Source organism: Prionailurus viverrinus, chromosome A2 (genome assembly GCF_022837055.1).
Source record: "Prionailurus viverrinus isolate Anna chromosome A2, UM_Priviv_1.0, whole genome shotgun sequence".
Lineage (NCBI taxonomy): Eukaryota > Metazoa > Chordata > Mammalia > Carnivora > Felidae > Prionailurus > Prionailurus viverrinus.
Window position 1 is genome coordinate 116,074,324 of NC_062562.1, and position 23,781 is coordinate 116,098,104.

Genomic DNA, 23,781 nt, shown 5'->3' on the forward strand with positions numbered 1-23,781 from the left:
GCCAATTGTTTCATGCTTCCTTACCCAGGTTTATTTTTCTCTGTAGCCTTCAACACACTTCACATCTGTCCATCTCTCCTCTCTACATCTGTGCTGTCCAACAGAAATAATGCAAGTCACAAATGCAAGGCACATACATAATATTAAATTTCCCTGTAGCCACATTCAGGTAAAAAGCAGTAAGTGAAACATAAAAATTATCAATGAGGGGCACCTGGATGGCTGAGTCAGGTAAGCGTTAGGACTATCGACCTTGGCTCAGGTCATGATCTCACAGTTCTTGAGTTCGAATACCCACATCGGGATGTGAGCTAATGGAGTGGAGCCTGCTTGGGATTTTGTCTCTCCTTCTCTCAGCCGCTCCCCCACTTGTGCCACACACACTCCTCCTCTCAAAATAAACAAACTTTAAAAAAAATTACCAACAGAGGGATGCCTGGCTGGCTCAGTCAGTGGAGCATGTAACTCTTGATCTTGGGGTTATGAGTTCAAGCCCCACATTGGGCAGAGATTATTTAAAAATAAAACTTAAAAAAATTCTCTTTTTCAACAAAGTCTTCAAAATCCGGTATGTATTTCACACATACACAGTATCTAAATTTGGAGTACACACATTTCAATTGCTTAGTCACTGTGGCCAGTGCTGCTCCAGTGGGCAAGACAGCCCTACACCTACACCTATGCTTCACGACTGTTTGTATGTTACATCTAATTCTCTCTCCCAAGAACCTAAAGCAGTCCAGTCCCTAGTAGTAAATACTCAGAAATTTGTTGAATCAATCTTTTTAAAACTGCTAAGATCCAAGACCAGCAAAACAGAACCATTTGCAAAAAGATAACATAACAGCAAGCTACTGAGCTTTCTCAAACCAGAAAAAAAATATACAGAATGGAAAAGACTTAGTGAAATACACGAAAGGTCACTCGTTGTATTAAAATTCTTACAAGAAAAAAAAAGAAAAGTATCTCTCCTGTGATAGCAACACAAGTAGTTATTTTCTAAATTTAACCCACAGTTACTTCGGGCAAGGAAAGCTGGCTGAAATAGGTCAGAGGCAGGACTCTTCGCTCGGTCATCACTACAAACACAATGAGTCACCACAAGCTTCTAGCTTCAAAACACCCCAACTGTCAGAAGAAACTGGGAAACTGTGATGATGCCCTGAGATTCTAACAATTCTATTTCAATGTTTTAGGAATAACTAAGGTACTGAGATTATTCATTTCCTGAGATAAGCCGTGTAGCCAACATGTGGGGTTCACTTTGGCTTAAACAACTTAAACCATGACGGAGGGTCCCTAAATGTCCAAACACACTTCATTTTGCTCATATGCATTTCTGTGAAGTGCTCCCTATTTACGCTAAATACTCTATCCTTCGTGCACCTGGATTTTTCCTTTGTGCTTAGTTCGTTTTTTTGCTCTTCCCACACCTGTTTGTCACAAACTGACTTGTGTAAGACTCCCTATCGAGGCTCACGTGCCATGGAGTTGCACAAAGTCCTCACTTGTTCCTGCCATCTGTTGTGTTATGATATAAATACATATTCACAGGAGAACCTAATCCAAATAATTTCAAACATCACATTAGTGTACAGCAGCCATTCTCAACGTACGATATGTGGACCCCTTTTGCGAGTCCCTGAGGGTTCCCTGAGACACTTTCAAGAGGTCAAGAAGTCAAAACGATTTTTATTACACTAAGATGTTATCTGTCTTTTTCACTATGTTGACATCTGTGCTGAAGCAAATGGGACAAAAACAAATGCTGGGTAAACTATTGGCACCCTAGCATGAACCAAAGCAGTGGCACTAAACTGTAGTCGTCCCTGCATTCACAGGCACTAGCTGCAAAATACAACCCAAGTTTCTTTTTTTATATGTATACATGTTTTTTTTGTGAAAGAGGTAGAGTGAGCAGGATAGGGGCAGAGAGAGAGGGAAAGAGAGAATCCCAAGCAGGCTCCCTGCTGTCAGTATAGAGTCCAAGGTGGGGCTCGAACCTACACACTGTGAGATCATGACCTGAGATAAAACCAAGAACTGGATGCTTAACCAACTGAGCCACCCAGGTGCCCCAACAAATGGTAGTTTTCTAAAGGCTAGCTGAAATGTGAGTTATCACATTAATGTGAAATCATGTCAGTGAGGGGTTTTTTTAATTTTTTATTTTTTTTAAATAAACTTTCACAGGGGCACCTTGGTGGCTCTGTCAGTTAAGCATCTGACTTCGGCTCAGGTCATGTTCTCACGGTTTGTGGGTTCAAGTCCTGCGTCGGGCTCTGTGCTGACAGCTCGGAGCCTGGAGCCTGCTTTGGATTCTGTGTCTCCCTTTCTCTATGCCCCTCCCCTGCTCACTCTCTGTCTCTCAAAAATAAATTTAAAATGTCAAAAAAAATTTTTTTTAGTTAAAAAAATAAACTTAAACTACCACTTGAGTTTTGGTGTAGGAACAAAAAATATCCACAATTATCTAAAAAGATGATTTTTTTTTTAATGTTTATTTTTAAGAGAGAGTGAAAGCGAGTAAGGAGCAGAGAGGGGGAGACAGAATCTTAAGAAAGCTCCAGGCTCCCAGCTGTCAGCGCAGAGCCCTACATGGGGCTCAAACTCATGAACCAGGAGATCATGACCAGAGCCAAAGTCGGATGCTTAACTGACGGAGCCACCCAAGCGCCTCTCTAAAGAGATGATTAAAAATATTCCTGGGGCGCCTGGGTGGCGCAGTCGGTTAAGCGTCCGACTTCAGCCAGGTCACGATCTTGCGGTCCGTGAGTTCGAGCCCCGCGTCGGGCTCTGGGCTGATGGCTCAGAGCCTGGAGCCTGTTTCCCATTCTGTGTCTCCCTCTCTCTCTGCCCCTCCCCTGTTCATGCTCTGTCTCTCTCTGTCCCAAAAATAAATAAACGTTGAAAAAAAAAAAAATATTCCTTTCCTTTTCTAACTACACATCTGTGTAAATTCCATGAAGTAATTGAGTACCCAGCTATTAGGCCAAACACTAAAGAAATTTGCAGAAACTGCAACTAATTCTATTTTCCTCATTTTTATTTTGGTTTTAGAAGTTTTTTTAAACAAAATTCGTATGTTAATATATAATGGGTTTATTAGTTATTCGTTTAAAAATAGTAATTTTAAACATTATTCGCTTTATTGCTAATGAATTATATATAGATCAATAAAAAAAACAAACAAGAGCTCTTTGGGGGTTCTGAGTTTTTAAGTCTTAAAGGGTCAAAACGAAAAACCTGACAAGCATTAGAACACGCTGTAAAACCAAGGGTCCACCATTAGCCTCTCCCCTCAGCGATTAGTTTCCTTTTGAGCAGATAACCACTCTTTATGGTGGGCAATCTTCCAGACCTCATTCTATGTTTTTACACCAACATGTGCATATCAAAGGTTTGTTTCCAAAAACCTGTTTTTAAAAAAAAAATTTTTATGTTTATTTTTGAGAGAGGGGAGAGAGAGAGAGAGAGAGAGAGAGAGCGTGCGCGCATGCAAGCAAGCAAGCATAAGCAGGGCAGGGGCAGAGAGAGAGGGAGACACAGAATCTGAAGCAGGCTCCAGGCTCTGAGCTGTCAGTACAGAGCCTGATGAGGGGCTCGAACTCATGAACGGTGAGTTTATGACCTGAACTGAAGTCAGACGTTTAACCAACTGAGCCACCCAGACGTCCCATCAAATACTTGTATTTTATGAGTTATCCCATAACTGACTTTTCAATTTCTTCTTCCAGAGTCATCTCATATAAATCTTTATCATTCTTTGTAACTGCTACAACATGTGCCACAGTATAGTTTGTTAGAATACGTACGTTTTCAGGGCACCTGGGTGGCTCAGTCAGTTGAGCATCCGACTTCAGCTCAGGTCATGATCTCACGGTTCGTGGGTTTGAGCCCCATGCCAGGCTCTGTGTTAACAGGTCAGAGCCTAAAGCCTGCTTCAAATTCTGTGTCTCCTCTCTCTCTCTGCCCCTCCCCTGCTTGTGTGTGCTCTCTCTCTCAAAAACTAATTAAAAAAATAAAAGACAACAGTACATTGTCTTTGGATGGACATTTAAGTTACTTCCGATTTTCCATTAAATACTGCAAAACTGGGGTGCCTGGTTGGCTCAGTCAGTGGAGCATTCAATCTTGATCTTGGGGTCATGAGTTCAAGCCCCATGTCTGGTATAGAGCTCTAAAAAACAAAAACAAAAAAAAAAAAACAAGGGGCACCTGGGTAGCTCAGTTGGTTAAGCATATGACTATTGATCTCAACTCAGGTCATGATTTCACAGGTTTTTGAGTTCAAGCCCCTCATCAGGCTCTCTGCTGTCAGCAAAGAGCCCGGCTTTGGATCCTCTGCACCGCCGCGCGCCTCCCCCCCCCCCCCCCCCCCCCCCCCCGCTTTCTCTCTGCCCCTCCTCCCAATCATTTCCTCGCTCTCTCAAAATAAACTCTGGTATATGTGCTGCCGAAGCAAGCACTCTCAAAATAAACTATAACAAAAAAATCTACCTTCTAAACCTCAGAAATGGTTAACTGTTAAATGTCCCAGTCAAATTAAGGCTAGAGATCCTCTCTGCTTGAAAAGTAGGCAATGTTAAAAGATCCAGATTATCTGTATATAACACCTATTAAAATGTAATGAGTTATATAATAAAACCAAAACCTTTATCTGCAAGTAGTCTGGACTCCTACCCAGAGATTTTTTCACCAAGACCTGTGATTTGGAGATCTTTTACAATATTATTGAAAACTATGCTTACAAATTGCAGAAAACCATGAGAACTGGGTTGTTTTCCATGAAATTTGGTTGAGAGGTATTCCCATTTTAAGTTCTACTAACAGATACTGCCAAATAACAAACCAAGAAGTCTCTGCCAATTTACTCTCTAGCATTCCTCCACACTCTTGCCAACACCAGGCATTATCAACCTTGTTTTCTTCCCAAACTGACAAGGAAGTGACCATTTTAATAGGCAAGTTCTGCCTATTAATTACCAAGATTAAGCGTCTTTTTAGATATCTCCTTCTGAACTGCCACTTTTGTGTACTTTATTTTTTATACATTTTTTGTACTATGTTTTCTCCCTCTTTGAAAATAATAGTTCTTTATCTCCTAGCTATTTCTGTTTTTATTTTTTTATTTTTTTTATTTTTTTTTAAATTTTTTTTTCAACGTTTATTTATTTTTGGGACAGAGAGAGACAGAGCATGAACAGGGGAGGGGCAGAGAGAGAGGGAGACAAGATTGGAAACAGGCTCCAGGCTCTGAGCCATCAGCCCAGAGCCCGACGCGGGGCTCGAACTCACGGACCGTGAGATCGTGACCTGGCTGAAGTCGGACGCTTAACCGACTGCGCCACCCAGGCGCCCCAACTATTTCTGTTTTTAAACAGTATCTCAAGACAAGTTCACAACTAGATACAGATCTTTAGGGATCCTAAAACCTATACATCTAGATATAAAGTACAAAGTCTTATTCACAACACACAACTCATTCTACAAAGAAACGTGAAACCTTTCTATGTACATATGAGACATTAATCACGGGATTATGCGAGAATAATTACCTTTTATTTTCAATTGCCATATGCAAACATACAAGCTTATTAATATGAGACAATACCACTTAGGTGTCAGATACTCCAAGGAATCCTTTACAAATATCAGTTAATTCCCAACAACCTTGTGCAATAGGTTTTACTGCCCCTATTTATAAACTGAGAGGCTCGGAGAGTTTAATCAGTTTGCCCAGGATCACAGAGCTGAGCAAGGATTCCAACTGAGGTCTTGGTGATTCCAAGCAAGATGTCACTGGCCCTCCCCACTGTTGTGCTTTACTGCGGCCCCTCATTTTGCTTAACAGTATGTGCACAAAGAAAGGTCTCAATTTTCTCCAATGGTTCATTCTATCATTTGATGCCTTAATAAAAATCAAATACCAGGTGCTTTAATCATCGCTACTCAGGACTATCTTGTCATACATAACCTAAAAAAGGTAGTAACAACAACACTGGCTCAGACAGCCTTAGTAAGGGTTCCTAGTCCTATCATGATTTACCCTAATTACCCCATCAGAAGGCTAAAAACAGCCCTAAATCCCATGGAATGTGCTGGGGCACAGTTGTTCTCACAAAGCACTTCAGAGGTAAAAGCATTTCTAGATGATCTCCGGTGACCAGAACCTAACATTAACCTAGGCATCAAGTCTTGCATAATGATCCCAAATAACCAACTGAGCCCCTAAAGTTAAACACATCAAAAATTAAATAATGGTCGCTCCTCGAGCACACAGACTGCTCTCAGCACTCCTGTAGGCTCAGTCTCCATCACTACGCTGCCTCACAGTTGAGCCTCTCTAATCCCAAACAGCTTGTAGTTCCCCTACACAAACCAAGATATTTCACACTTACATGCCTTGGCTCCTGCTGTCCCTCCTGCCTCTTCCATCTCCACTGGACACAGTTAGCCTCTGTCTACCTTAACGTCTCTCCCTGAACCTGTCTCTGGCTGGCTGTACCAATACCCAGCTAAGCCTAATACCCCCCCCCATAATTCTGGGGTATACCATATATACCCCGTGACATATTTACACCTTCTCTTTACCTGCAGAGGTATTCATCCACCCTCTGCCATAGTGAATCACTGCTGGTGTCCAAGACAAAAATATCACCCAGGCATTGAAACAGCAAAGCAAAAGCTACTATGTTCCATGTACTTTTTTCTTCAGAACAAGTATCTTACTCTTCTTTCTAGCCCCTGAAACCCAGCACTGCACTAACCACGAGCCCAAGTGCTCAATCTATGCTTGTTAAACTAAAAATTTGTAGAAGTTGCGGCACCTGGGTGGCTCAGTCAGTTGAGCATCTTGACTTTGGCTCAGGTCGTGATCTCACAGTTTGTGAGTTAGAGCCCCGCATCAGGCTTGCTGATGTGATGCCGGCACAGAGCCGGCTTCAGATCTTCTGTCCCCCACCCCTCTCTGCCCCTTCCCCTCTTGGACTCTTTCTCTCTCAAAAATAAATAAGTCTTCCAAAAAAAAAAAAACAAAAACCATTTGTAGAAGCCACGGGAAATAAACTCATTTCTGAATCTCAAAAGAAAAATGCAGAAATAAGTCAACTAGGGGCGCCTGGGTGGCTGAGTCGGTTGCACATCGGACTCTTGATTTGAGCTCAGGTCATGATCTCACAGTTCCTGAGATGGAGCCCCCAATGGGCTTCTCATTGACAGCAGGGATCCTGCTTGGGATTCCCTCCCTCTCCCTCTGCGCTTCCCCCACTCAGATGCTCACACTCTCATGCATACTCTCTCTCAAAATAAACATAAAAGAAAGGTATTCTAGCACCCAAAAATACTAAAATTACATTAAAATTTAAATTCTAAACCACACTTATCTCAAAAAAAAATATCAACACAAGAGCCTCTGTATTTTTGCAAAAGCAACTGTTTTTAATTTTTTCCTAATGTTTATTTATTTTTGAGAGAGAGAAAGAGACAGAGCACAAGCGGGGGAGGGGTAGAGAGGGAGATTCAGAATCTGAAGCAGGCCCCAGGCTCTGAGCTGTCAGCACAGAGCCCAATGTGGGATTCGAACCCACCAACCGTGAGATCATGACCTGAGCTAAAGTCGGATGCTTACCCGACTGAGCCACCCAGGAGCCCCTGACTGTTTTTAAAACAGACATTTGGGAATCACAGGGGAGAACACAATCATTTCTTGAACAGCTTTACCATCACAGGTTATTTGCTAATTCATTATATTTGACACACAATGTTACATTAGCTTCAGGTGTACAACATAGTAATTCAACTAGTCTATACATTATGCTCTGCTCACAAGCACAGCCATCATCACTCACCATACAAGGCTATCAGAGCACCATGGACTACATTCTCTGTGTTGTACCTTTCATCCTCATCCCATGACTTATTCCATAGCTGAAAGCCATCACAGGTGTTTATGGTCTGTTTTCTGTTTTGACAGAGGTGGGGAAGAGAGGAGGGGAGAGGGGGAAAGGGGGAGAGGGGGAAAGGGGGAGAGGGGGAAAGGGGGAGAGGGAATATGAATCTTAAGCAGGCTCCACACTCAGTGTGGAGCCAGACACAGGGCTAAATACCAGGACCCTGGGATCAAGACCTGAGCTGAAATCAAGAGTGGGACACTTAACCCACTGAGCCACCCAGGTGCCCCATCATCATAGGTTCTTTCCATCAAGCTCTCCAATCATCATCTGCCCAGCTAGTGTGGCAAGATGAGTAGCACTTGGTTTTGGAAACTAATTTTTAATCAAAATTTTCCTCAAAATAGGTCTTAGTCAAGTTCTCACAGATTATTAGTCTCTGAGGTAAAACCCAAAGTTCAAAATGCTATGGTTCTAAGTCTAGGAGAACATAAACCCTAGGTGTTCAAGCTACAAGCTGTCACAACTTAATCCTCATAACTTTTACCTTAATTTTTACAAACATTGGGCTCTGTGCTAGCTGGCCACCCGGAGCTTGCTTGGGAGTTTCTCTCTGCCCCTCCCTGACTTGCTCTCTGTCTCACTCAAATACATAAATAAATTTTAAAAAATGTTTATCAACACATACATAGAAGAATTTCTGTAAAATAATAAACCAAATTGCCAGCTGGAAGACCTGGGAAATACATGGAGATGGAGAGGATTGAAAAACAAGTCTTTTCACATTTTATTTCATGTGTTCTGAATTAATTTGAATGTATACACAGGTAAAAATTCAAGCTGTTAATATTGTGTCTAGGTTACACCGTGATTTTTTTTTATTTTTTTTTTCAACGTTTATTTATTTTTGGGACAGAGAGACACAGAGCATGAATGGGGGAGGGGCAGAGAGAGAGGGAGACACAGAATCGGAAACAGGCTCCAGGCTCTGAGCTGTCAGCACAGAGCCCGACGCGGGGCTCGAACTCACAGAGCGCGAGATCATGACCTGAGCTGAAGTCGGACGCTTAGCCGACTGCGCCACCCAGGCGCCCCTACACCATGATTTTTTTTTAAAAAGGTCATACATCACCAAAACCCATAAAATACCTAGGAAGAAATCTAACCAAAGAGGTGAAAAATCTATACGCTGAAAACTATAGAAGGCTTATGAAAGAACTGAAGATACAAAAAAATGGAAAAAGATTCCATGCTCCTGGATAGGAAGAATATTGTTAAAATGTCAGTATTACCCAAGGCAATCTACATACTCAATGCAATCCCTGTCAAAGTAACACCAGCATTCTTCACAGAGCTAGAACAAATAATCCTAAAATTTGTATGGAACCAGAAAAGACCCTGAATAGCCAAAGCAATCTTGAAAAAGAAAACCAAAGAAGGAGGCATCACAATTCCGGACTTCAAGCTATACTACGAAGCTGTAATCATCAAGACAGTGTGGTACTGGCACAAGAACAAACACTCAGATCAATGGAACAGAATAGAGAACCCAGAAATGGACCCACAAACATATAGCCAACTAATCTTCGACAAAGCAGGAAAGAATATCCAATGGAATAAAGACAGTCTCTTCAGCAAGCGGTGCTGGGAAATCTGGACAGCGACATTCAGAAGAATGAACCTGGACCACTTTTTACACCATACACAAAAATAAACTCAAAATGGATGAAAGACCTAAATGTAAGACAGGAAGCCATCAAAATCCTCGAGTAGAAAGCAGGCAAAAACTTCTTTGATCTTGGCTACAGCAACCCCTTACTCAACACATCTCTGAAGGCAAGGGAAACAAAAGCAAAAATGAACTACTGGGACCCCATCAAAATAAAAAGCTTCTGCACAGCGAAGGAAACAATCAGCAAAACTAAAAGGAAACCGACAGAATGGGAGAAGATATTTGCAAATGACATATCGCATAAAGGGTTAGTATCCAAAATCTATAAAGAACTTATCAAACTCAACACCCAAAAAACAAATAATCCAGTGAAGAAATGGGCAAAAGACATGAATAGACACTTCTCCAAGAAAGACACCCAGATGGCCAACTGACACATGAAAAAACGATCATCACTCCTCATCAGGGAAATACAAATCAAAACCACAATGAGATACCACCCTACACCTGTCAGAATGGCTCAGGCAACGACAGATGTTGGCAAGTATGTGGAGAAAGACCATCTTTTGCATTGTTGGTAGGAACGCAAGCTGGTGCAGCCACTCTGGAAAACAGAATGGAGGTTCCTCAAAAAACTAAAAACAGAACTATCCTATGACCCAGCAACTGCACTACTAGGTATTTATCCAAGGGACACAGGGATGCTGTTTAGAAGGGGCACATGCACCCGAATGTTTATAGCAGCACTATCAACAACAGCCAAATTATGGAAAGAGCCCAAATGTCCATCAATGGATGAATGGATAAAGATGTGGTGTGTGTGTGTGTGTGTATATATATACATATATATACATATATATGTATATATATGTATATATATACACAATGAAGTATTACTCGGCAATCAAAAAGAATGAAATCTTGCCATTTGCAACTACGTGGATGGAACTGGAGGGTATTATGCTAAGTGAAATGAGTCAGAGAAAGACAATCATATGACTTCACTCATATGAGGACTTTAAGAGACAAAACAGATGAACATAAGGGAAGAGAAACAAAAATAATATAAAAATAGGGAGGGGGACAAAACATAAGAGACTCATAAATATGGAGAACTGAGGGTTACTAGAGGGGTTGTGGGAGGGGGGATGGGCTAAATGGGTAAGGGGTACTAAGAAATCTACTCCTGAAATCATTGTTGCACCATATGCTAACTAATTTGGATGTAAATTTAAAAATAAATAAATAAAACTAAGTAGTAAAAAAAAAAAAAATGCTCCTCCATTTGCAAAAAAAACCCCAATAACACACAACTCACAGATTTCTACTTACATTTCTACTTACATGAATCCACATTCAAAATCAGAACAAAAGTTTTTCTTATTTCTGTTATCACTAATTGTAATCTACATCCAGCATTCGTATTTGAATCTCAAGTGGAAAAATACAACATCAACCAGAGGTTACTACTGAATGATAATGTACATTGATGCTTTAAACATTGTCCCCAAGATCCTATCAGGCATCCTTTACTATTATTCTAACCTCCCCAAGCTTTAATTTCCTCATCCTTAATCATCAACATGCATTTAAACTTTTTTTTTTTTAACGTTTATTTATTTCTGAGAGAAAGACAGAGTGTGAGCTGGGGAGGGACAGAGAGAGGGGGAGACATGGAATCTGAAACAGGCTCCAGGCTCTGAGCTGTCAGCACAGAGCCCAATGCAGGGCTCAAACCCACAAACCACAAGATCATGACCTGAGCTGAAGCTGGCCGAGCTGAAGTTTAATCAACTGAGCCACCCAAGCACCCCTCAACATCATGCATTTAGAACATGGAGTTGGGATTCAAACCCAGATCTTAGACCTCATGTCCCACATTCTTCTGGTGATGCCCTTCAGTTCACCAAGGGCACATGGTAAAAGCATCAAGGCTCCTAATCAGAAAGTTCCAGCACAATTCCTCCCCCCAGTCTCCTAGTTCTTAACAATATCCCAAGTTTAAACAACTTCCTTCTGCAAGCCAGGATCCTACTAAACTTGGTGAAGAGCTGGAACAACCAGGCACCATGGACGCCATTCCGGACACGTCTACCTCTTCTGCAATCTAAAACATACCCCAGGAGTCACGATCACATGGCTGCAACAAAGCCATGGCATCTACCTCCTCATGCCCTCTGTTCTACTCTCATACCTCGTTGGGCCCTCCTTCAACTTCTCTGCAGTTCATTTATATCAAGATGAAGCTGCTAAAAAAAATTAAAAAAAAAAATACCTTCAAGGAAGAAGCAGTTCCTCTTTCCATCTTGAAACAGGACACCCAGATGTTTTTACTCTATAGTAAGCCCCAGATTCCAGAATACCTATACTTGTCTTTTTCCTACAGGAAGACAATAAATCAACCCTTCAAAGAAGCCAAACAAGATTTCTTTTTTCTTCAGAGAAAGTAAGAAAACAGGACATCTCTGCTCCAACATGCCACTGCAAACATGAGCAAGTTGCTGTGTAAGCCACTTTGAGGATTTGACAACTTAAATGAGAGGAATGAAGGCAGGGCAGAGTCAAAGGATGTGGAAAATGGGTTCCACTAATTACCTGCAGTGCCCTGGGCAAGTCACTTCTCTCAAATCTTTATGGAGAATCCTTTGGTAGAATAACTAATACCACTAAAAAATCTATTGTGCTATCTCATTTTCATTGGTTTTCCTTTCTTAAAATAGAAGATATTGGACACATTCTGAAAGTAGTACTTTACTGATCAAAGGACTTGCATAAACCAAGTCTTAAAAAGTATTAATCAGGGGTGCCTGGGTGGCTCAGTCAGTTGAGAGTCCGACTCTTTATTTTGTTCGGCTCAGACCATAATCTCACGGTTCATGGATTCAAGCCCTGTATCAGGCTCTGCACTGACAAGTGCAGAACCAGGTTGGGATTCTATGTCTCCCTCTCTCTCTGCCCCTCCCACCCCTCCCTCTCTCAAAAATAAATACACATTTTAAAAAGTTAATCAGATCAAGTCATCTGTGTCCAATCAACTGATCTAACACATCACCTGGTTTTGGTGACTTCTGTGACCAAAACCAGGATTCACAATTTGAGGAGAAAGCTGCTTTACTAAGGACCGGGTTTTTAAATAAGCGAAAATGAGGCAATTTAGGGTACTTTATACAAAAGGTTTCTTGTATTTCTTATAGCTAAAATTGTATGAATAAAATGGAAGGAATGCTTTACTTATTCAGCATCCTAAAATAACAAAATGATTCAAGTATTTTAAACTCAGCCCATGATATCCATAAATGTTTTGGCCAATAGTTTCAACCCTGCTTGTCAAATCAAGTCTTTTTGTTTTTGTTTTTTAAGTTTTTATTTTAATTCCAATTAGTTAACCTCCTCAAATCAAGTCTTTAGAAAACCACAGAGAAACACTGGACTTGGTCTACGCTGCCTTGGAACCTAAGCCAGCTTCACAGAATTTTCCAAATGCATATTAATAAAAAGTAGAATGGGTTATCTAGAAAGTGAGCTCAGTCACCACAACTGTTGAAACAGATGCCAGAGTAGGTCAACTCAAACAAACAAGTCCTGTCCACGGGCAAGAGGATCTACTAAACTTAGGACTCTTCCATCTCTAGCAAGTTATAAATATAACATGATCAGAGTCGTTTCTGGAAAGTTAAAAAATTAAGATAATGACTTCTGAAAGAAAGGCTACAGTCCAGGTTGCTCCAAAATTTGTAAATCACTCTCCATCTACCTACTGCCCAACGAGAAGACGGAGACTTAATACCAATCCCATTCACATTCATCCATCCAAATCACAAACTCTCACTGACATTCCACAGTGTTGACTACACCTTCCTATCCACAGGCTTTCTCCATGAATCTCCCTCCCAGAAGCAGTTCACTCTGCTTGCTTTCCTCTACCTTACTGGCCTCCCTCATTCTCCTTTGCTGGTCCTCTCCTCCCTCCTAAAGCCCCATACTCAGTCCCTTAGTAATCTTGTCCAATTCTAGGATATTAAATATCACAAGCTAATAACACCTCTAATTTTCACCTCCAATTCCTACGCTCGATTGATATATTCAACTACCTACTTGACTTCTTCACTTAAATTTCTAACCAGCATTAGAGACATAATATGCCAAAAATGAAGCTCTTGATTTCTACCCAAGAATTTGCTCCTTCCCCAATACTCTCCATTGTGGTAAATGACACCACTCTCCATCTAGCTTTTCTGACCTCCCCACCCCCGCCAAAAAAAAAAAAAAAAAAAAAAAAAAAAAGGTTTTTATTGAGAGATTTTTTAAGTTTATTTATTTCGAGAGAGAGAGAGAGAGAGAGAGAGAGAGAGCACAAGCTGGGAGAGGCAGAGAGTCAGAGAAAAAGAATCCCAAGCAGGCTCTGCACTGACAGCAAATAGCTTGACGCAGGACTCAAACTCACTAATCAATAGTGAGATCACAACCTGAGCCAAAACCAAGAGTTGGATGCTTAATCAACTGAGCCACCCAGGCACCCCGACCAAAAAATCTTATCATGCTTTACTTTTCTCAAAGCTTTCATCTAATCTATCAGCAAATCCTCATAACTGTTTCTTTCAAAATACACACTGACCACTATTCATTACCTCCAAAGCTAATATTATCATCTCTTGCCAAAATATTACAATGGAAACTGGTTCCCCATTTCTAGTGCTAAATGCAATTTTCAGATATTTTAGGTTCCCATCACTTTGAAGCCACTACTCCTCCCCTCCTCTCATGTATGGAAAACAATCTACAAAGACAGTCACACTATCAATTCCTTCCCCTCTGTACATTCATACCACTCTACCATCAAGAGATGGAGACTACTTCCATATCCCCCTTGAATCTGTGCTGGCCTTGTGACTTGCTTTGGTCGACAGAATGGGATAGAATAATGTGCCAATTCTGGGCCTAGCCTTTAGGAGGCCTAGCAGTTTCTACTCTCACTTGGCAGCCAAGGGCTACTACCAAGCGTTCAGGTATCTTGTGGAGAAAAGTCACGTAGACCAGCACGAAGAGGCCAGCCATGTTAATGAAGCCTCCTTAGACATTTTAGACCAGCTCAGTAAATGACCCAAAATGACACCACATGGAACAGAAACTATCGCCAAGCAGACCCAGAGAATCATGAGGAAAAATAAGTTGTTTTGAGTCACTAAGTTTTGGGGTAGTTTGTTATGCAGCAAGAAATAACTGGAAACACCAAGATAGCAGTGGAATCAACTTCTAAACAACTAAGTGATAATGCCAGCTATCCTAAGGACTTAAGCCTCTCTTAACTTAGAGAGATCCACTTGGGAGGGGGCTGACTGGCTCAGTTGGTGGAATGTGTGACTCTTGATCTCAGGATTTTAAGTTGGAGCCCCACATTGGGTATAAAATAAAATCTTTACAAGAAATTTCTAGTTCGATTAGATTTCTCAAAGAATCCATGTATAATAACTTCAAACTACCTCCTAATCAAATTAAATGGTTTCAAGATACCTCTCTACAATGCATAATTTATGTACTATGTATTCCCCTTCAGGGCAAGAAAATCCACATACTATATTAATGTTTACAACTGTGTTTATTTACCAATACTTGGCCAATAGCAGTTTCAGACCGCGATAAATTACACCCTCAGTTTTAATAGAGCACTGAAAAGTATTTGCCACCAGCTTTCAAGCAAAACCCTGGCGATTCACGCCAATTTTTTAAACATCAGATTTATGGGGCAGAGTTCTAACTAAAACGCCAATCCTATCCCTTGGTCACTGCTACCACACTGCCACCTCCTGTCTTGTGACTCTAGAAGCTTGAATCAGAGGCAACAGTTAATAAAGGAAACTTGGCTAAGAATAGCACAGCCTTTCTCCATCCTCCCAGACTAAACCAACTGCCAAAGTTGGTGGATACATAAATCATATAATAAAAAATAGATAGATCCTACAATTCAAAAATTAGTCACCGCTAGGAAAGTTTATATCTCAACACTGTTAAAGACAATTACAAAGAGTTGCTTCAAATGTATATCCAGGTGGTTCAACAGCTTCACTTTAATACAAAATCCAAGACCTATAACAACACATTAACTGCAATGGTATGGCTCACAAAAGGATTTCAAAATATGACAAAGATCATTTCCCTCTTGCTGACTGCCCTAAAGGGGTACACACGCAAAAGTGACTGAGCTACCAAACAACAGCAAATACAAGCTCCTTACAGGGAAAACCTCATATCTAGTTCCAAAAGGTATTTTTAAGCCTTAGCTGGTAACTCATTTCAAGCAGAACAGCAAACCTCAGAACTATGCCCCGTTAGTTTATTATAGTGGCATTTGGCATGGACAGAGAATGTAAGTGATCACACAAATAAATCAAAAGGAAAGCCAGAAACAGAAGCCAAGATTCTCAATTCCCACTGGCTCCAGGCACATGTCATGTTTCCATAATGTCTTCCTTGTTACTGTGGACAGCCACACAGAAGCTACTTATCAACATTCACTTATATGTTTTAATTCTAATAATGCCAAAGTAAGAAATCTTTTACTCTCCCTCAAGCTGTACTGAGGAAACAACATGAAATCAAGAAAAATCTTGTTGGCTACTATCACTTAAGCAGTCATGCACTACTGACCTTAAACTGGGCACTCCAAAGACACTGCTTATGATTCTTTACCAGCAATGAAGAGTTTCCTAACATTCAGAACCCCACATCTCTGTAAGAGAAATCTAACTCACAATATTCACCTGTATGAAACTAATAAGCAAGGACCAACACAACTGTTCATGCCTACGTTCAAATGTTCAGCATTAAAGAACAAGCTTTTGGGGCACTCTGATTTTGGCTGGGGTCATGATCTCACAGTTTATGAGTTCGAGCCCCACACTGGGCTCTGTGCTGATGGTGCAGATCCTGCTTGGGATTCTGTCTCCCTCTCTCTCTGCCTTTCCCCTGCTTGTGCTCTGTCTCTCAAAATAAAATAAATAAAAACTTTTAAAGAATTAAATTAGAAAGCAACTTTTCTTGGCCCGGGACAACAGGATCATATGCCCTAGCTAATGTACACATGCACACCATCCCAGTCTATACCGAACAGTGGTTAAAATGCAGCACTAGCTTTTAAATAGCCATTCAAAGTAAGATACATTTAAAACTCCAGTAACTTTTTTTTACTATGTCTCTTTGGGGAGCCTGGGTGGCTCAACAGTCAGTTAAGCGTCTGATTTTGGCTCAGGTCATGATCTCATGATTCAGGAGTTCGAGCCCCCGCATCAGGCTCTGTACTGACAGCTCAGAGCCTGGAGCCTGCTTTGGAGTCTGTGTCTCCCTCTCTCTCTTCCCCTCCCCTACTCGTATTGTCTCCAAAAAATAAAAAAATAAATCATTAAAAAAAGTTTATACTATGTCTATCTAATTTACATGTTAACCTCAAGATTGTAATATGGAAATAAGTTGTTCACTTCATTTTCATTTTTTAAGGAAACAAAAAACACCGACATGTGAGCTGAGACACCAGTCTGGTTTAATGGATCCTTCCTGGAAAAAAATATTAACTATAATATCCTACTATTTTTTATCCTTTATTCACATATATTTTGCCTTCACATAATCTTAATACTGACAGCTAAATCATAAGCAAGTTTAAGCTATAAAAAACCAAAAATGTGAACAATTTTCATAACTTAAAAAAGTCATCACAAACCAACTAAAACTACCATCCTCTCTGTTCCAAGAGTGTCAGAAACTTTCCTATTCCCTCTCCCAGGCCCAACAGCCCACAATATAAAAAAGGAAATCGATTCGATTTACATCACAGATGGGCACCTATGAGGTCCCACAAGATACCAGTGGTTCTTCCAATCCAAGAGAGCTACAGTCTTCAAAGCCACACAATTTTTACACCCACCCTTATCCAACAAGGCAGAGCGGGGAGGAGGGAGTGTTTAGGATTATACCTCAGAAGGAAGCCAAGTATTCATGTGCTAGAGCTTTTATTTTAGAAATCGAAAGCGCAACACTATCACAGATACTCAGTGCAATTTTCTCTTCATTCTGGACACGGGGCTCTCAAACTCTGTGAAATAGTGCTATAATCCTCCACAACTGAGGGATATCTGAATGCAGCAAAGCAACATTCCTTCCACATTCCCTGGAGACTTCAGTAAATCAGGAGCTAAGCTTGGTCAGAACCAAACTCAACAGTGCCCCTTCCTGAAAGGTTCCTTACCCAGCTCAGCTCCCAGTCAGAGTTGGGCCAGCACGTCAAAGCTTCAAATTGCCTCCTGGGCCTTGTTTAGTTGCTGCAAGCCCATTCATCCATCTCAGAGTGCTGCCATAAGCATTCTTCAGCACCAGGCTCCCAACATGCCTTGCACAGCAGGTATAAAGGTCACTACTGCACAAGTGGGTGTGTCTGCCTCAGATGCCCACATGGTGATGGGATGGAATGCAAGGGCTGCTCAGCACAAAGAACTCCACCCAGAAGTCCAGCAGGCTCACTTGGCAAGGACTGGTCTGCAGCATTCAACGCACGGTCACCAGTACAACTGCTTGACCCTTATAGGGGATAAGCATGACTCACCAGGGTGTCTTCTCAGCCCTCTCCCAAAGCCTATTCAGACAGGGGAACAGTCCAGATAAGGGAAACTGTATCACAGTTCCAAGGTTCAGTTACAAGACTGTAATACAGATTTCCAGCAAATTTCCCTCAGAAAAAGAAACCTCTACTTTTGTTTTTCACCATCTCAACACTAGAAAAGGACTTACTTGGTTGTTCCCCCATCTGTAAATAGTTGTCTCCAATGTACTCATTCCTACTTGCTACTAACATAGTTATTTAAAATCCTGAGCATTTTAAGGGTGCCTGGGTGGCTCAGTCAGTTAAGCGTCCAACTTTGGCTCAGGTCATGGTCTCACAGTTCCTGAGTTGGAGCCCTGCATCTGGCTCTCTGCTGTCAGTGTGGAGCCTACTAAGGATTCTCTGCCTCTGCCTCTCTCACAAATGTTAAAACATTTTTTAAAAAATACTAAGCATTTTAAGGTAAGCCAAAATAAAGCCTGAAATTTTAATCTACGTTGTTAATGAAACGAAAAAGCATCCATTGATATAAATACTTGCTGCCACTGGTGGCATTTTACCTTATATGCTTTCCTAAGAGGAACCCCTGTTCGTTATAAAGTAACAAGTACGTTTTTTAGGTTGGGCAAAAGTCTTTAAGAATAAAACAGGCTGTTACCAGATGTTTTTAATTTAATTCACTACACATGGGGAGAAATTCACACCAGGCTAGAAAAGAAAATCAGGAGAGCAAAGCTAAGTAATCTGCATTTACATGCAGGTCCATAAATTGTATCTGAAAAATGCCAGACATTTAACATTTAAATTTAGAAACTCTCAAATGCTCAAATGCCAGTCCGACACAACCATTTGCCTCTTTTTTATTCAACATTTGAAGAAAATTAGGACACGCAGGCTAAACATGAAACCAATTAGAATTTGCAGAATGTACTTACATTTTTTTCCCTTAGGTATACAATTTAGACTATGTCTTTAAATTTTTTAAGGAGATAGGACTTTACCCTCAATTTTCTAATTCCTATTAAAGAGAAATCAATTTAGATACTTTTCAGTACCTTTCTATTGTTTTAGAAACTTTTAACAAAGAATACCCCTCTATATGTGAAATAACTTGACCCCACCAAAACTCCCAACTGGAACTAAACCTATCTCATCCAACAAATGTCTTCTCAACTGTCCTAATGAAAATTAAGTACATGAACAAGAGAAATCCACAAAATTCCAGCTAACAAAAAACAAGGTTTGTAAAAATGCTTTACCTGAAAGAGAGCTCAATATAGGAATAAGCAGATGACATTTTATACAGCTATCTCTCTCTGCAGAGCACCAGAGAAATGCACAGCAAACCTCTCCTGCCCTCCAGCACACACACTCTCCTATATCCAACCAGACACATGCAGTCCTAGTTTATTTAGATTAACTTTCAGCTTATTGCTTAGCCCAGGTTTAGAAGCGGGGAGAATGGGAGGAGAAAAGCAGAAACTCTAACCTCACCTTGTAAAACCCAGAAAAGCACAAGCTAAACCCAGCACCAGTTAGGGAACATCGCCTTTCCAGTTAGCGACAGAGCGAGAATCTGGCCTGCTCTGGAGAAAGGAGCCATTTCTTCAAAATACTCCAGAGGTTAAAACAGTCTCCAAACGTTTTGTAAAGTGACACACTACACATGCTCTCCAAAAAGTGCAATCCCAGTACGTAAGTAGTACAGATCTTTAGTCTTTGCTCTCTTGGTGGTTATTTCTAAGCAAAAATATTGTGCGGGGGAGGGGGGGGGGGAAGGGCGGGAAACAAAAGGCTGGTATGCAGCAACCTGTGTAACTCTAGAATGACTGAAAAGGCGCTTCTGGGCAGGAGAAGCCCAGGCATTCACTCACGTGTTCCAATCAGCAAATTTCACTCTTCTCAGATACACAGACCACCTCCGAGGCCTCTCTGACTCCTTGCCGCCAACTGGGGGCAGAGAAGAAAAGGCACTCCACACCCACGCGTGTCTGCAGCGGCTTTCCCCTATCCTGTACTTGTAGGTGGGTAGTGGGGGTGGAAGAGGGTCACCCACTACTTCCTAATTCCTACAGAGTCCCCAAATCACCCTTCAAGACTTTGATTTCCTATTGCAGCACCTTAGAAGAACATACAGCTGTGAGGGCTTCTTTGAGAGACTTCTTCACCAGTAATAATCCAGTGGCAAGAACCACACACAAGACCTTTATTCCTTAGCAGCGCGCACGCACACACCTGCCATAAACTTAAATGCAAGGAATAAGAAACGCCGAGCCATCCAGCAATAAAATAAAGCCATCCAAAAAGCATGGGAGAAAAAGAAGTTTTCAGCTGTGTTGAATCTTTCCTCCCAATAAAAAAGTGAGAAAAGAATTAATGAGAACATGATAAATAAGCTCACCTTTGTCTTTTTGGGACTGAGTGCTCAACTTCCATAAATTTCCCGTGCAGTTCCACTTTACCTGCGGACAGACAAGAGGTGGAAGACAGTTGGCCGGGTTTAGCCGCTCTTCCCGCAATAAGGACCCGCCCAGCCTAAGCGGCGACACAAGTGACCAGAGACCCCCACGGCACGGATGCGTCTCAAGGCCGGAAGGGAAGCCCGGACCCGCGCGGGTGGAAAGCTGACCCCTCGGGGCTGTGTGTACAACTTACAGTTTGGGGGGGGCGGGGGTCGACTGGCTAGCCCACCACCTGGGTAACATTCTACCCCCAGGCCGCCTCCGCCCACCTCAGGGGGTCACCCAACCCCACGACAGCCGCAGAACCGGCGGCCCTTCCACCCACCTCCCTGGACATTCCCATAAGACAAACTCCGAAGAGCCGGCTACGCTGGCTTTTTTCAGGGAGGGACGCCGGGCCCTTCTCCGGCTTCAAGCCCAGGCCCTCTAGGAACAGGGTAGGCGCAGAGTGCACCGCCAGAGATACACCTCCGCACAGAATGAACAAGGCGCGAAGGACAGCGCAGCGCCCGCCACGCAAAAAAACACGGGCTCCTGGAGGGACTTGGGCGCAGCCCCGCCACGCAAGGTCCCGCGCGCGCGGAGCATGCCCCGCCACCCCCCGAGGCCGGGGCGAAGAGAGAGGCCGAGGCAGGGCGCCGCAGCTGGGGCCCCCTTGCCCGCGACCACCCGCCGCCCTCGCCCACCTGCCCCTCTAGCTCGTGGGACGCGGGGAGGTTGAGCGTGGAACCCAGGTCGCACCAGCCTGCGTCCCGCAGGATCTAGAGGAAGCGCCGGGCCGCCTGTTTAGGCACCAGCCCGCGGCCTCACTCTGCAGCAGGGTCGAGGCCACTTTGTGTTCTCCCGCGCCTGGGGTCTGGGGGGAGACGGGGGAACTGCGAAACCAACACCGTAAATAACGTGCAAAGAGAGAAAGGAAGGGAGGGAGCGAGGAAGAAACGGGCGTCCGCGCTCGGCCCCCAAGGCCCGGCGTGCCGGAGACCGGAGCCCGCGCCTGGGCCCGGGCGGGGCAAGCGCTGAGAGTCCGGCGCTCGCGGTCGCGCCTCCCCCAGCCCAGCTCCCGTCCGAGCCCGCACCGGGGCTTTCTGGACAGCGCGTCCGCCGTCTGCCCGCAACGCCCCGGGAGGAGGGGAGCCGGGTTGGAGCCCAAGCTGAAGCAAGCACCCTGGACCTCGCGCGCGTGGGCGCCCGGGCCTCGCCCCACCTCCCCGCCCGCTTTCGCCTGGGCCTGGGGCCCTGTGTGGACGTCCCGGTGGCAGCCGCGGGCCTAGCTCCGGGTGCGCGACCCTGGCAGGCCCGGGCGGGCTGCGCGGGGCTGGAGCGGGCGCGCCGGCGGGGCTGGGGCGGGCCCACCTGAAAGCGCCTCGATGGCCTTAAGGGCCCAGCTTTCGTCCGGACAGTCCACGAACGCGTAACCAGTCTTCACCAGGAAGGGTCCCGACACCGGGATCTTGGCGTCCTTGAAGATACTTTCCAGGTCCGAAGGGACCGCATTCTCGCTGAGGTTTCCGATATACAGTTTGTTCATTGTGAAGAGTGGTTGTTATTTAAAAAAAAAAATTCACAGGAAAACGAAAAATTAAAACCACCCACAGTGATGGAGGGCTCCGGCGGGTTTTGTTCTCTTCGTTTTCTCGCCGTTAAAACACACCAACACAGTTACAACCAAGAACAAGAACGACGAGCGAAAAATCAAATCCGAAGGTTCTTGTTTTTCCTTTTCTGAATATTAAAAAAGAAAGAGAGAGAAAAGAAAAAGCCTTGCTACAACCCAAACGCATCAACGAGTCTTCCTAACTCTGAGGAGGAGGCGGGATTAGCGAAAAAAGGAGAGGAGGAGGAGGGGAGAAGAACTACTTTTTGTCTCTTCCTCCCCAACCCCTTTGGCATCGGCCAGCGGACTGTGAAAATATCACACTACGTGAGGGCAAGCGCCGCCTCCCCTTAAAAAAAAAAAAAAAAAAAAAAAAAAAAAAAACCCAGAAGGGTGACTGGCAGGAGGGAGGGGGAAGGGGTGGGGGGGGGAGGAAGGCGCAGGAGGCGCAAAAAAAATCCGCTCCGAGTGTCCGGCTTTTTGAATGAGCCACGTGTTCAAACTACAAATCAACGTCTCACGTGAGGAATCCCAGCGCCTGAATTAGAGTGGGTTTCGGGGGAAAAAGGAGGAAGAGAGGGGGAGGGGAAACGAGCTTGAGCGAGAGACCCTGAGAAGGGAGGAGGAAGAGGGAAAAAAAATGCTAAAGGAGCCTCAGCCGGGGCGCGGAGGGGAGCGCGGCTGGCGGCGCTGATTGTCACAACAGAGTTTAGAAAGGGTTATCTGGTCGGGGCGGATCCTGAGGGGGAGGGGAGGAAGGGAAGATTTTTTTTTTTTTTTTAATGAGATTCGGGTGGAGGTGCTAATTAGGCAATTTCTCAGCTCTAGTTACCAGAGTTTTAAATATTCGATTTTTTTAAATAGGTAATTAACAAGCCCAAAGAGTCGCAATTTCGAACTCGCCTTGTGGCTTTGATGACATTTGAAGTATAACCTCTGCAAAGCCGCAAGCACGTTTCCAGAGCTGGCAAGGGCGGAAACGCAGCGAGGGGGTGGGATGGGAGGGGGCGAGAGAAGCGGGCAGACGCGCCCCACCTTATGCACCCTTCAAGGGCCCGGGCCCGGGGGAAGTGGGGCGGCCCCGAGCCAGGGCGGTGGGGGATGGGAGCCCGCGGCGTCCTGGGCGGGTGTCTGGGCGACACCTCCTCCGCCTGCGCTCGCGTTGGCTCTCGGCTTCGCGTTTGCGATTGGTTGCGCGATTCAGAAAAGGCTCAGAGATAAATGAGGCCGGGGGCGGGCTTGGCCACCAGTGGGGGAGGGGAGCGTAGGGGCGGAGGTATTTGGCGTGGGGATGGGGGGGGGGTCCCCGAGCCTCGGAGGCCGGAGGAGAGAAGTCATAGTGGGACAAGTCGGTATCTAAACGGAAACCATTTCTTCCTGTAGTTTCCAGAGCAGGAGGAGTGGGGTAGGCTGGTACTTTTATTTAAAGAATTTTAGTTGGAGAACTTGGGACTCTTAACACAGGAAGACCGCTCTGCGTTACCCCTAGGTGATATTCGCACTTGAAAAATTGTTGAAATCTTTTTCTGCCTCGTTTTTGCCGGCATTTGGCCATGAGAACCATTCATAAT

At 43.6% G+C, this 23,781-nt stretch overlaps 1 protein-coding gene across 1 annotated transcript in view; it reads right to left on the reverse strand.

Moving 5' to 3' along the window:
- The window catches only part of IGF2BP3 (insulin like growth factor 2 mRNA binding protein 3), a 150,876-nt gene extending 128,397 nt beyond the window's left edge, over positions 1 to 22,479 (reverse strand). Inside the window, exons 1-2 of the mRNA XM_047845092.1 lie at positions 21,970 to 22,479; positions 20,556 to 20,616 (exon numbers count right to left, since the gene is read on the reverse strand). Of these exons, the coding sequence (XP_047701048.1) occupies positions 20,556 to 20,616; positions 21,970 to 22,144 (236 nt within the window). The 5' untranslated portion in view covers positions 22,145 to 22,479. The remainder of the gene's footprint in view (positions 1 to 20,555; positions 20,617 to 21,969) is intronic.
- Positions 22,480 to 23,781: the final 1,302 nt, after the last annotated feature.